This window comes from Vulpes vulpes, chromosome 15 (genome assembly GCF_048418805.1).
Source record: "Vulpes vulpes isolate BD-2025 chromosome 15, VulVul3, whole genome shotgun sequence".
Lineage (NCBI taxonomy): Eukaryota > Metazoa > Chordata > Mammalia > Carnivora > Canidae > Vulpes > Vulpes vulpes.
The window spans coordinates 50,868,010-50,881,467 of NC_132794.1; the positions used below are offsets into that span (position 1 = coordinate 50,868,010).

The 13,458-nt window shown below is 34.7% G+C and overlaps 1 protein-coding gene across 2 annotated transcripts in view; it reads left to right on the forward strand.

Moving 5' to 3' along the window:
- Positions 1–13,458, forward strand: part of GOLM2 (golgi membrane protein 2) — a 104,118-nt gene that overhangs the window by 59,232 nt on the left and 31,428 nt on the right. For both annotated transcript variants that reach the window (XM_025998624.2, XM_025998625.2), the window contains exons 7-8: positions 5,424–5,522; positions 7,115–7,285. In XM_025998624.2, the coding sequence (XP_025854409.1) occupies positions 5,424–5,522; positions 7,115–7,285 (270 nt within the window). The remainder of the gene's footprint in view (positions 1–5,423; positions 5,523–7,114; positions 7,286–13,458) is intronic.

Genomic DNA, 13,458 nt, shown 5'->3' on the forward strand with positions numbered 1-13,458 from the left:
GTTCTTTTTTGGCTCTCAGAGTAGGGACTGCAATGGAGGTCCAATAGAGAAGTGAATGAAGAGTAACCTTAAACCGTCTGTTACCTTTTATAAGTATTCAGCCAGTTTCTCCAGAAATGACTTCTTTGAATTTTTAAGTCAAGTGAAATGTATGTCTCATCTCTTCTGTCATAAGTTCAGTTTCCTCATCTGTGAAAGGCATATTTATCTCACATAGATTTGAGTGTTGACATAGTTGAGATTAGTGCCTAGTTTATGCTAAGCAATCAGAAAATGGGAGCTACTGTTATTATAATTAGTACATTATTACCTTCTTTGGAATTACCAAATGTAGTCCAAGCCATCAGCCCCTCAGCTCCCTAACCAATTATTCTTAACATTTTTAATTGTTGTGTCCCTAATAGAGACCCTTCTTTCTTTTCTGACCTCACTTATAACACTTTATCCTCACTCCTTTCTTTGTAGTACCTCAGATATACTATGCATGCTCCTGTCTCAAGGCCTTTGTACTTACTGGTATTTTCCTGAATATTTTTCCTCCATGTTTCATTCATTCTGCTCAAATGTCTCTTCCTTGAAAATGCTTTTCCTGACCAGACTATCTGAAATAGAATCTCCCACCACTCTCTATCATATTTCCCTGTTTTGCTTTGTACATAGCACTTTCCATTCTGGCATTTATATTCTATTTTATACACACTCTTTTGTTTACTTATTATCTATCCAACAAGAATGTAAGCTTCATGGGGACAATAAGTTGGTCTGTTTTGTTCACTGTTGAATCTCCAGCTTTTTATAACAGTGCGTAGCATATGATAGATACTTAATAAATATTGTCGAATAATTAAATTTCCATACTGATAGCTCTCCTTTATAAAAAATATAAAACCCAGAACCTGGCTAGTAGGATAAAAGCTATGTGCTCCAGTGACTTTGTATCCTTTGTTTTGTCTTTATCATAACTAGGCTTTGTCATTTTATCTTTGGTACTTTTCCTTAATATTGGCTTTATCAATGATATATACTTTAGCAGCCTATTTTTAAATATTATCTGATAGCAGCATGCTCTCTGTTGACTTGTAGACTTTCCCCTTGCTCTTATTGGTCCTCAATAGAGAGGACCAGGGTAAAATATATAGAAAGTTAGAAATGCTTTAATATAAATTATTTTTTGCAGTCTTTAATGTCTGATTTTTTCCCCACAACATTACTGACTTTAAGCTCACATTTATTATTTAGTTTCTCTTACTTTAAGAAACACATATGGCTATTACCCTACTGCTTAGTACTTCCCTGGGAATTTACTCTATCATGTAGGCATAAAAATGACACAAAATTGTTTATAATGACAAATCAAGAGTTCTATATAAGTATTATAGAGAGGGTTAATTTGTTAAACTTGTTATACCCATAAAGTGTGATATGTAGTTGTTAAAAATGATAATGTGGAGCTATATTTATTAACATACAAATATATTTTGATTTTTTAAAAAATTTTTTATTTATTTATTTGATAGTCACAGAGAGAGAGAGAGGCAGAGACACAGGCAGAGGGAGAAGCAGGCTCCATGCACCGGGAGCCCGACGTGGGATTCGATCCCGGGTCTCCAGGATCGCGCCCTGGGCCAAAGGCAGGCGCCAAACTGCTGCGCCACCCAGGGATCCCGTATTTTGATTTTTTAAATGAAAAAAGCAAGTTACAGGAAAAGTATAGTATCTCGTTTTTGTGGAATAAGCATTAGATACTTGTTTTTGTATAGAAAAGCAGTCTGAAGAACCCTATAGAATTTGGAGACTGAGATTAGCACTTTCACTTAATCTTTAAGCCCATTAGTAGTTTTCTAGGTCTTCATTTGTTCTGATACCACTGACTATAATTGTTCATTCTGACCCCTGGGAAAGCCTGCGTCTTATCCTAGATGTAGGTAAATTACCCTTCTCCTTAATTCAACAAAAACAAGGTTGGAGTATTGTTTTGTTGTTGTTGTTGTTGTTTTTAAGATTTATTTATTTATTAGAGAGAGAACATGAGTGGAAGGGGGTCAGAGGGAGAAGGAGAAGTAGGCTTCCCGCTGAGCAGGGAGCCCCATGTGGGGCTCCATCCCAGGACTCTGGAATCGTGACCTGAGCTGAAGGGACATTTTAACCAATTGAGCCACCCATGCATGTGCCATGCATGGCTGTAGTTTTTTAAAAAGGATCTTTTCAAAGAAACAAAAAAGGAAAGTAAACAAAAGGCAACATAAAAGCATAGAAACCAAAATGTTTACAGAACACACATTTCTTTTTCCTAAGCAGTAGAAATCTACTTACCATCAGCTAGTTTAATTGATGCAGTTTGTGGGACTCTAAGATCCCTGTGGCAATTCTTTACCCAGATCTTTCTAGCCAAGCCTGTTAAATTGGAAGTTTTTTGGATTGTGTTTTTATTTTGTTGTGTTTTTTAATTTTTTATTTTATTTCTTTTCCTAAAGATTTTATTTATTTATTCACGAGAGACATAGAGATATAGGCAGAGGGAGAAGCAGGCTCCATGCAGGGAGCCTGATGTGGAACTTGATCCTGGAACTCCAAGATCAGCCCTGAGCCAAAGGCAGATGCTCAGCCGCTGAGCTATCCAGGCGTCCCATGCATTGTGTTTTTAAATTATTTGTTTAGTTGATGTATAGTGAGCATTAAATTGGAAGTTTTGGTTAGCATTACTATTTGGGAATGTTGTAGAGGAAAATGAGATGACAAAGAAAAATGGTATAACATATTAAATAAAGATCAGATTGTAAGATAGTATGTATGATAGGATTCTACTTCTGGGCAGTATATAGTCTGGGCAGCCTTGGTGGCTCAGCGGTTTAGCGCCTGCCTTCAGCCCACAGTATGATTCTGGAGACACGGGATCAAGTCCCACGTCTAGCTTCCTGCATGTAGCCTACTTCTCCCTCTGCCTGTATCTCCACCTCTGTGTGTGTGTGTGTGTGTGTGTGTGTGTCTTTCATGAATAAATTAAATATTTTTTTAAAAAATAAAGTGTATAGTTTAACATACAGGGAAAAAACCCCACAAAACATTAGAAAGGTAGTCTTGAAATGATAATTTCAAGAAGGCTGGTTACCTGTATGTGATGGAATTATAGTTATTTTTTTAAAGATTTTATTTATTTATTCATGAGAGACAGAAACATAGGCAGAAGGAGAAGCAGACTCCTCACAGGGAACCCGAGTCAGTACTTGATCCCTGGACTCTGGGATCACACCCTGAGTGGAAGGCAGATGTTCAACTGCTGAGCCACCCAGGTGTCCCGAATTATAGTTAGTTTTAAACTTCTTTGTGCTTTTTGCTTTTTCTGAGTTTTCTCCAGGAACATATATTATTCATATCAAACTTGTATGGTCTCCATATTACTACTACTCTCTTTATACTCTATCAGTTCTAAATTCCTCTGGATGTTTTACAAGGGCTCTTTTTGATCCAGCATTTTTTTTCACTTAAGTCATAGCTTTGCCTTTAAATAGTCACCTTGTTCTTGAGCAGGAGGCATTATTCTACAAAGCTAAGGACATTTATAATTACTTCTTGCTTAGTTGTGGAGATTCTGTTTTTTGTCTTCTGATATGAGTGTGCCAGAGCTAGCTGTGGTCCAATAGTGATTAACAGATTTGTAGATTGTGACTGACTTCTCTTTCCAAATTTATCTACCAGATGCTTAGTGTCCTCAGAGTCTGTTAGCAAATCAAAATTGTATTAATTAAACCCAGCAAGTATTGCTCTTTTAAGATGTTAGCTGATTTTTATTTAGCTGTCTTATGTGCAGAAGTGGGTGTTGGACATTGAAGCTAGAAATAGGAACAGGGTAATGAGAATATAGTAAGATAGAAAACCTCAACTTTCTGTAAATTTGAGTAGGTTGCTTTCTTAGAGTGAATTTTAAACTCCTTGGGTCCTTAAGTTTAGAAATCTATGTAAAAAAAAAAAAAAAGAAATCTATGTAAAAATAAATGAAACACAATCATTGAAATAAACTTTCCAAAAAAAAAGAAATAAACTTTCAAGATTATAAAATAACCCAAATATACTAGTTAAAATTCATTAGGCTGTGGGGTGCATGGGTGGCTCAGTTTATTAGGCATCCAACTCTTGATTTTGGTTCAGGTCATGATCTCAAGGTCATGAAATTGAGCTCTGCATCAGGCTCCCTGCTGAGCTTGACTTAAAAGTCCGTAGAGCCTGCTTAAGAGTCTCTCTCTCCCTTTCCCTCTGCCCCTCTGAGAGAGAAAAAGAGAGAAAGAGAAAGGAAGAAAGAGAAATTGATGAGGGGCTACATTATATTAACAAACCCTCAATTTCAGTGACTTAAAACAAGAAAGATTTATTTATTGTTCATTTTACAGTCTGAGGCAGGTTAGATGATTCTCTTGTAGCTCTTCTCCAAGCAGTGTCTCTTTCGTTACTTGATTATCATCATCTTTGTATGTAGCATCCTAAGTTGTGGCAGGAGAGGGAAGAGACATTGTAGGTGATTTGTGTAGATTTTATCGCCATACCTGGAAGTGGTAAATTCAGTTTCACTTATATCCTCAGAGTCAGAACCTAGTCTTAGGGTCCCTAACTGTAAGGAAGGCTGATATTCCTCTGTGCCCAGGAAGAATTTGATGAAGTAGGAACACTTTATCTCTACCACAAAAGTTTTAGAAGAATAAAATGTGCCACTAATCCAATCTTACAGTTGGGCTCTCTATTTTTTTTTATCCTTATCTGTTTTCTTTCTCTCTAATTTCCTTCTTTGCTCTCTGCCTATCTTGCTAAGCTGCCCAAGGAAACAGAGTTAGTGGTAGTGAGTGGAAAATGATACTTCTCCATTTACTTCATTTCTTAAGGAGAATAAAGCCCCCACTGGAAGTATGTACATCTTTGTAAGTAAAGCTCTTTTACAAAAGAGAAAATTTCCCTCTTCAAAAATAAAATACAACTTGTTTCATCAGTCATATTTAGTTTTTTATTTAAAATGTGAGCAACTTAGAGTAGCATGTTCTCATTGCTTTACCTAATCTGTAAATGTCAATTTTTACCTACACTTTCAATAGAAAAAGATCTTGTATCTGAAGAGATTCGTTTATTCATTCATCAAATCTTAGTTGAGCTTTTGTTATGTGTCACTTATTCTAGGTGTTAGGGATATAGTGGTGTATAAAACAGAGTTTCAACTATTTTATATCCTGGTCAGATTTACTGGTCACCAAAATCTGTGATGGATAGTGCAATGTATCCCTTAGTAACCATAAATTAATTAGTTAATATACCAACTATAAAGACAACAAAATTAAAATAAGCATTATAGGATTAGTGTGGTGCAAAAAAAAATTCATGATGGTTGGTTTTCAGAAATCATAATATTGATGGGAATAATATGGATCTCTTTTTTCTTTTAGCTTTAAAGAAACCCTCTATTTCTGTATCTCAATATGAAAGTCATCAGGCAATCTCCCATATTCCAACTGGACAACCTCTCTCCGCAAATATGGTTCCAGGTATGAAGCCTTTTCTTAAAATTCCATTTTAAGAACTGGTCATGTATTGTTATATAGTGAATAAAACATGTCATTGAGTAGCATAGTGAAGTAACATTCATTTTTCTAGTTAATGTTATATATTTCCTGATGATTGATCAAAGTTCAGGGAGAAATTGTCATTTAAAAATGCACTTTGTTGGGCAGCCCTGGTGGCGCAGCAGTTTAATGCCGCCTACAGCCCAGGGTGTGATCCTGGAGACCTGGGATCGAGTCCTACATCGGGCTCCCTGAGTGGAGCCTGCTTCTCCCTCTGCCTGTGTCTTTGCCTCTCTCTCTCTCTCTCTCTGTGTGTGTGTGTGTGTGTTGCTCATGAATAAATAAATGAAATCTTTTTAAAAATAAAATAAAAATAAAAATGCACTTTGTCTAGAGCAGAAGAATTTTTTGTTCTGTCACTCTGGACTGTATTCCCTTTAATCTTTGACAGTCTATACATATTTACCCTTTTCAAAATGTGTTGAAATTTATCTCACAGAGGCCTTCTATTAACTACTACATTTATCTGTATTCACTCCCTAGTCCATACCTATAAACGCATCTGTTTATTTTCTACTGAATATGTATTTGATTTTATAGAAATGTTCCCCTAAAATGAGAATTTATATGATTAAAATTAATTATATGCGCAGCCTGGGTGGCTCAGTGGTTTAGCGCTGCCTTAGCCCAGGGCTTGATCCTGGAGACCCCAGGTCGAGTCCCACGTTGGGCTCCCTGCGTTGAGCCTGCTTCTCCCTCTGTCTGTGTCTCTACTTCTCTGTCTCTCTGTTTCTCGTGAATAAATAAATAAAATTTTTTAAAAAATTAAATTTAATTAATTATAATAAAGATCTAAATCAAGGTTTTGATGAGGAAGAAAGGGGAGTGGGGGAAAAGGAAAGTTATATCCAGGGGTGACCAATAAGAAAGACTCAAGAGTTAACATGGGGTGCCTGGCTGGCCCAGTCAGTAGAGCCTACAGTTTTTGATCTCGAGGTCATGAGTTTGAATCCCACATTGGGTATAACGATTACTTACAATCTTAAAAAAAGAGAGAGAGAAATAATCAAGATTTAATATGAGGTGCCTGGCTTGCTTAGTCAATAGAGCATGTGACTCCTGATCTCAGGGTCATGAGTTTGAGCCCCTCATTGGGTATAGAGATTACTTAAAAATAAGTAAATATACAAAAAAAAAAATTAACAGTTGTGAGTCACTGTGTAGATAATGACTTGGAGACTAGAGATTTCTGACGGCTATACAGAGTTTGAAGGGAACAAAAGATACAAGTCTCAATGCCACTTAAATCTTTAGGTTTCTACTGTATATCTCTTTGGTGGGTGGTTTTATAATTAGTAGGGATACTTACCTAGAAATAATTAGTAAACTTCACACAGCTAAAATCACATTGGCTATAAGATTTGATTAAAGAAATTAGAGTAAGGCCCCCCACCCCCCAAAAGCTACCTGACTACTCAATATCAAACAACAGGGTGTCTTAACCTTTTTCCTAATGCACGTCTTGCGAAATTCTTCGCAAAATGTAACCTTAATTTGATGTTCTTATGCTATAGATTCTCATGGACACCACAATGGAAACCCTGGGACTTCAAAGCAGAACCCTTCCAATCCTCTTCAGCGTTTAATTCCAGGCCCAAACTTGGAGAGTGTACCCAGAATTCAAGCAGATATACTAAAGCAGGCTACCAAGGATAGAGTCGGTGATTTCCATAAATTGAAGCAAAGTAAGAATCAGTTGACGAATGTTATGCTGAAAAGCTTTAAATATAATATGTTTACAAGGCTCAATTAAGGTCTTCATTATTATAATGTCTAATGAATGTAAAGTTATATGCATATAAGGAGAAAGTATGATGGTGGTAAAATTAAAAGGAAAGCAGGTTCTAAATGGGTAGAAATATTTTAAAGAAGACTTTAGAAAGCTTCTCATGTTCTCCACTATTAAATAATAAACTTCAGGTGAGTTGATTTTTTTTAAAAATGCTATTCTTATGATTGTAAAAATTTTTAGAGAAATGAGAAAAGATATATTTTGTTAGACTAATGAATGAAAACTTTGATTAGGAGGAGAAGATAGATAGTTTTGAAAAATGGATTCTGGGAGATATATAGACCTAAGGAGACTGCCATAGTAGAAGGTTCAATGCACCTTCCTTTACTATTCCCTCCAGTTACAATTTGTTTCATTTAGGAATTGGAAGAGAAGTAAAAGAAATTGAACAAATTAGTAGTACTGTGTAATAAAGTATCATTGCTTAATTGTTTCAGAGGTACCAATTTTGATAAGTGGACAATAGCTGCTAATCTGTGTAACTCTCTAATTGGCAGATTCTTAGGAAGTATAGGAAAAAAATCTGGTAGTAGAGAGAATTTGGACAGGACAGTGTCTCCTAGGTCAGTTTCCTTAAACTATACTTTTCACTGCTTCTACTTTTCAAGGTTTTTCCCTTCAACTTCTGAACAGATAGAATATCTAAAAGCCACAGTTTGCCTTTGTTTGCTTTTTATAATGGCTTCTATGGCAACAATTGTTCAGAGCAGTCTTGAGGCAGTTATTTGTGCACAGGTTCCTTGTACGGTGAGGACTGCACAATATTGCATTTTAAAATCTATTCAGGGTATTTTTATTGGTCTTTTGACAGTTCATATTTCTTCATCTATATGAATATATACTTTGCATACATTTAACTGACTTTTCCTTCTTTGATATTTTAAAACGTATCATCTATGTTGACTGAATGAAGTGTCATATGAAAAACATTTTTATTAAACAAATGTAGCTAATGTTTTTTATTTTTTTATTTTTTATTTTTATTTTTATTATTATTTATTTATTATTTTATTTTTATTTTTTAAGTATTCTCTACACCCAATGTAGGGCTTGAACTAACAATCCTGAAATCAAGAAATGGATGCTTTTCAACAGAGCCAGCCAAGTGCCCCTAATGTTTAAATACATTGAATGACACCTTGGTGGTTCAGTTGGTTAAGCGTCTGACTATTGATTTCTGCTCAGGTCATGATCTCAGGGTCATGAGATCAAGCCTCATGTCAGGCAGCCTGGTGAATGTCTGCTTCTCTCTCCCTCCCTCTGAAATAAATAAATCTTAAAAAAAATACAGTGAAAAAATTTTTTTCTCAAAATTTTGTTGAGGAATTGGCCTGAAAACTTTCATCTTAACAAAAAGAGGTTTGTAGTAAGGGCAAAACAAAATACCATAATTCAGTATCTTAATTCATTTGAGACTTTCTTCTAAACTTAATAGTTTATCCTATAAAACTTTTCATTGTTGCCATACCTGTTGTTTTTTTAACTGATCTTTGGATAAAGAATGTGATTGGAAAATAATTGCCAGGGAATTATTATTTTCTACGACTCATTTAAAAGAGCCTATTGAGTTTTAAACTCTTACTCCAAATTCTTTTCACTGTATATATAGAGCTAAAATCAATGGGAGCATTGTTTTGTGATTTACATTGAAATTATCTTCACATACATTTTAACCTATCAAATAGTTACACAGTTGTTATATTAAATAGACTTATACACACATATATAGACACATGCAAATATTCCTGTGTTTAAGCAATAATAAAAGTTCATTTAGCTCTCCTCTTTTGTTGATTATTTCATATGTTCTCATATTAGTTGTCATGGCTATGAATATCTTATTTTCAAATTATTTCCTGCTTCTCCTACTTTGAGTGTGTTCCTTTAAAAGTAGTCCCCCAACTGAAATTACTAGGTCAAAGTATTTGACAAGTTTTATACCTCATTATGCATGGTCAGATTATTCTCTAGAACAGTTTCACAATGTCACTGGAGATTTTAAACTTATTTATTTCCCTACAGCCTGGCCACATTTGCTTTTTAACTCTTTTATAATGTATTTAGGATACAATGATTCCTTAAAGAAGTTTTAATAAGCCTTTACTTTCTGGTGGCCTCTCCATTTTTATGTGAAGAATTTTATAGTAACTATTTCTTGTTATATAATCTGTGTCACTTTTTTTTTTTTTAAGATTTTATTTATTCATGAGAGACACAGAGAGAGAGAGAGAGAGAGAGAGAGAAACAGAGACACAGGCAGAGGGAGAAGTAGGCTCCACGCAGGGAGCCTGACATGGGACTCCATCCTGGGTCTCCAGGTTGAGCCACCCAGGCTGCCCTGTGTGTCACTTTTGACCACTTCGCCTGATAACTTTGGAGATTGAGCATATATCTTTGTGTCAAATCTTTATAGATAATTTAGATATTAACCTTTTATAAGTTACCTTTACCACAGTTTTACTCCATTGCCTTTCCTGACATGAGAATTATAGTTTATCATGCAAGAATTTTTTTAATTAAAAATAATTTTTAAATTGTAGCAAAATGCACATAAAATTCACCAAAGAGAGTATATTTTGTGGCATTTACTACATTTGTAATGTTGAGTGATAATCACAACTGTCTAGTTCTAGAACATTTTCATCACTGCAAAAGAAAAACCTGTATCCATTAAGCAGCCATTCCAGTTCTCTCCTACCCACAGTCCCTGGCAAGGACTAATCTGCTTTCTGACTTGATGGAGTCACCTATTCTGAATCTTTCATATAAGTGAAAATCACAATATATGACTTTTTGTGTGTGGCTGCTTTTACTTAGCATGATGTTGTCAAGGTTCAGTCTGTGCAGCGTTTTTTATGGCTAAATAATATTCAGTTGTATGAGTACATTTTGTTATCCATTTATTTGAATTTGAATTGTTTCCACTTTTTGTCTGTCATGAATAGTGTTGTATGAACATTCATTTACAAGTTTTTGTTGAACTCTTGTTTTTGATTCTTTCAAGTATATACCTAGATATGGATTGCTGGGCTGTGTGGTAATTCTGTGCTTAGCTTTATAAAGGAACTGCCAAATTATTTTCCACAGTGACTGTGCCATTTTACAGTCTTACCAGAAGTGCATGACAGTTATTTTTCTATATCCTTGCCAACAATTAATACTTCCTGGGGTTTTTTGTTTTATTTTTCACTGTTGCCATCCTATTGGGTGTGAAGTGGTATCTCATTGTGATGTCCTCTTTTTTTCTTAGGTTTTATTTTTAAGTAATCTCTACTCCCATCATGGGGCTCTAACTTACAACCGTGAGATCAAGAGTTACATGCTCCACTGTCTGAGCCAGACAAGTGCTCCTCAGTGTGATTTTCATTTGCATATCCCTATTACTAATGACATTGAGCATCTTTTTATGTATTCATTGGCCATTTATATAATCCTCATTGGAGAAATGTCTTTAAGTCCTTTGCCCATTTTTAAATTGGGTTGTTTGTTGTTGAATTTCAAGCATTCTTTTATATATTTTGGGTACTAGACTCTCATCAGATACATGATTTGCAATTATTTTTGCCCATTCAGTGAGTTATCTTTTTACTCTTTGATGGTGTCCTTTGATGCACAAAGTTTTTTAATTTTGATGAAGTCCAGTTTATCTCTTGTTTTGTTGTTCATGCTTTTATTGTCATATCTGAGAAACCTTTGCATAATCAAAGCTTATAAAGATTCCCCCTGTATTTTCTTCTAAAAGTTTTATAGTTTTGCCTCTTATATGCAGGTTTTGATCTATTTCTTATATTATTTTTTTAATCTAATTTTTATATATATTGAGGTCAAAATCCACTTCATTCTTCTGTATGCAGGTATTAGTTGTCCCATACTCTTTGCTGAAGAGACTCTTTGTTCTCCATCAAACAGTTTTGGAATCCTTGTTGAAAATTAATTAGATGGGTTTATTCTGGACTCTCAATTCTTTTCTAGATGCCACTACCACACTGTTTTGATTATTATAACTTTGTAGTAAGTTTTGAAATTAGGAAGTATGAGTTCTCCAACTTTGTTTTTCTTTATAAAATTATTTTGATTATTTGTGATATCTTACAATTCCATATGACTCTTAGGATCTGCTTGTCATTACTACTAAAAAGACAGTTGGCTTTTTTTTTTTTTTTTTTTTTTTTAATTAAGCAAGCTCTACACATAATGTGGTACATGAACTCATTACCCTGAGATCAGGAATCACATGCTCTACTAACTGAGCTAACCAGGTACTCCAAGGCAATTGGGATTTTAATTACATTGAATCTGTAGATTACTTTGAGGAATATTGTCATCTGAACAATAGTAAGTTCCCAGTCCATGAAAATGGGTGTCTTTCCATTTATTCAGAATATCTTTAATTTCTTTCAGCAGTATTTTATAGTGTACAAGTCTTGTGCCTCCTTGGTTATTAAATTTATTTTTAAGCATTTTATTCTTTTTGATGTTATTGTAAACTCTTTTCTTAATTTCCTTTTCAGATTGTTTGTTGCTAATGCACAGAAATATGACTGATTTTTTCCTTGGCTTTTGAAGTTCTAATTTTTATACAAATTTCTAAAAAATATGTAATATTTGGTTTCATCTTAAAAATTTAGAATATTTTCATTTTTGTAGAAATAATAGCTGTGCATCAGTGTTTTGTATATATTATATGTATATTTTACATCAGCATATATAAACATGTATATATGTATATACACACAAAGTCAATACTTTGAATATGATTCAGAATTTCTGTGCCTGTTTTACATCAGCTGCATTTTTGTTTTGTTTTGTTTTGTTTAAACATTTTACCTCCTTTATCCATTTCTCCCATCCCTACCTCCACCTCTAGGAACTGTCAATCTGCCCACTGTATCTATAAGTTTGTGGGTTTTTTTTTCTTTTTAAAAAAAAAGTGTAAAAGAAATCATATGGTATTTATCTTTCTCTGACTTATTTCACTTAATATAATGCCTTCAAGTTCTACCTATATTATCGCAAATGGCAAGATATTCTTCTTTTTATGGTTGAATAATATTCCATTGGATATGCCACACAACTTCTTTACTTATCCATTGATGGACACTTAGGTTGTTTCCATCTTTCTCTCTCTCTCTTTTTTTTAAGATTTTATTTATTTATTTTAGAGAGCATATGATCAGGGGGAGGAGCAGAGGTGATAGAAGGACAAGCAGATTCCGCACTAAGCACAGAGCCCAACATGGGGCTCAGTCTCATGACCCTGAGATCATGACCTGAGCTGAAATCAAGAGTTGGAAGCTTAACCCACTGAGCCACCCAGGTGCCCCTCCATCTCTTGAGTAATGTAAATAATGCTGTAGTGAACATTGGAGTGCATATATCTTTCGGAGTTAATGTTTTCATTTTCTTTAGACAAATACTGTAAGTGGGATTGTTGGATAATATGACAGTTCTAGTTTTAATTTTTTGAGGAACTTTTCCATGGTGGCTGTATACAATTTACATTTCTACCAACAGTGCACAAAGTTTCTTTCTCCACATTTCTCCAGTTATGCTGATTTTTGTTTGTTGATCTTGTATCCTGCAACTTAGCTGATTTTGATGCATTGAACTTTTATTTGTATATATTCAGGCATATCCATCTTCATTCTAATGAGAACCTTCATTTTTAAAAATCATCTGTTCTTTATCTGAGCATAAATGGGCTGCTACTCAGTTTTCATTTATTTTCCCCCTAACAGACTATTTGACTTCTTTGGAATTTACAGTGATCCAAATTAATTTTTCTCTATCCATTTTTTTTTAAAGATTTTATTTATTTATTCATGAGAGATGGAGAGAGAGGTAGAGACACAGGCAGAGGAAGAAGCAGGCTCTCTGCAGGAGCCTGATGTGGGACTTGATCCCCAACCCTGGGATCAGGCCCTGAGTCAAAGGTAGATGCTTAACCACTAAGCCACCCAGGCGTCCCAGCCACCCAGGCGTCCCAGTTTCTCTCTATCTTGATAACCATCTGTCCCAGAATTTTTATCCTTTGTTTTTCTTCTGTTTGTCTTTCTTTTCTGTTTT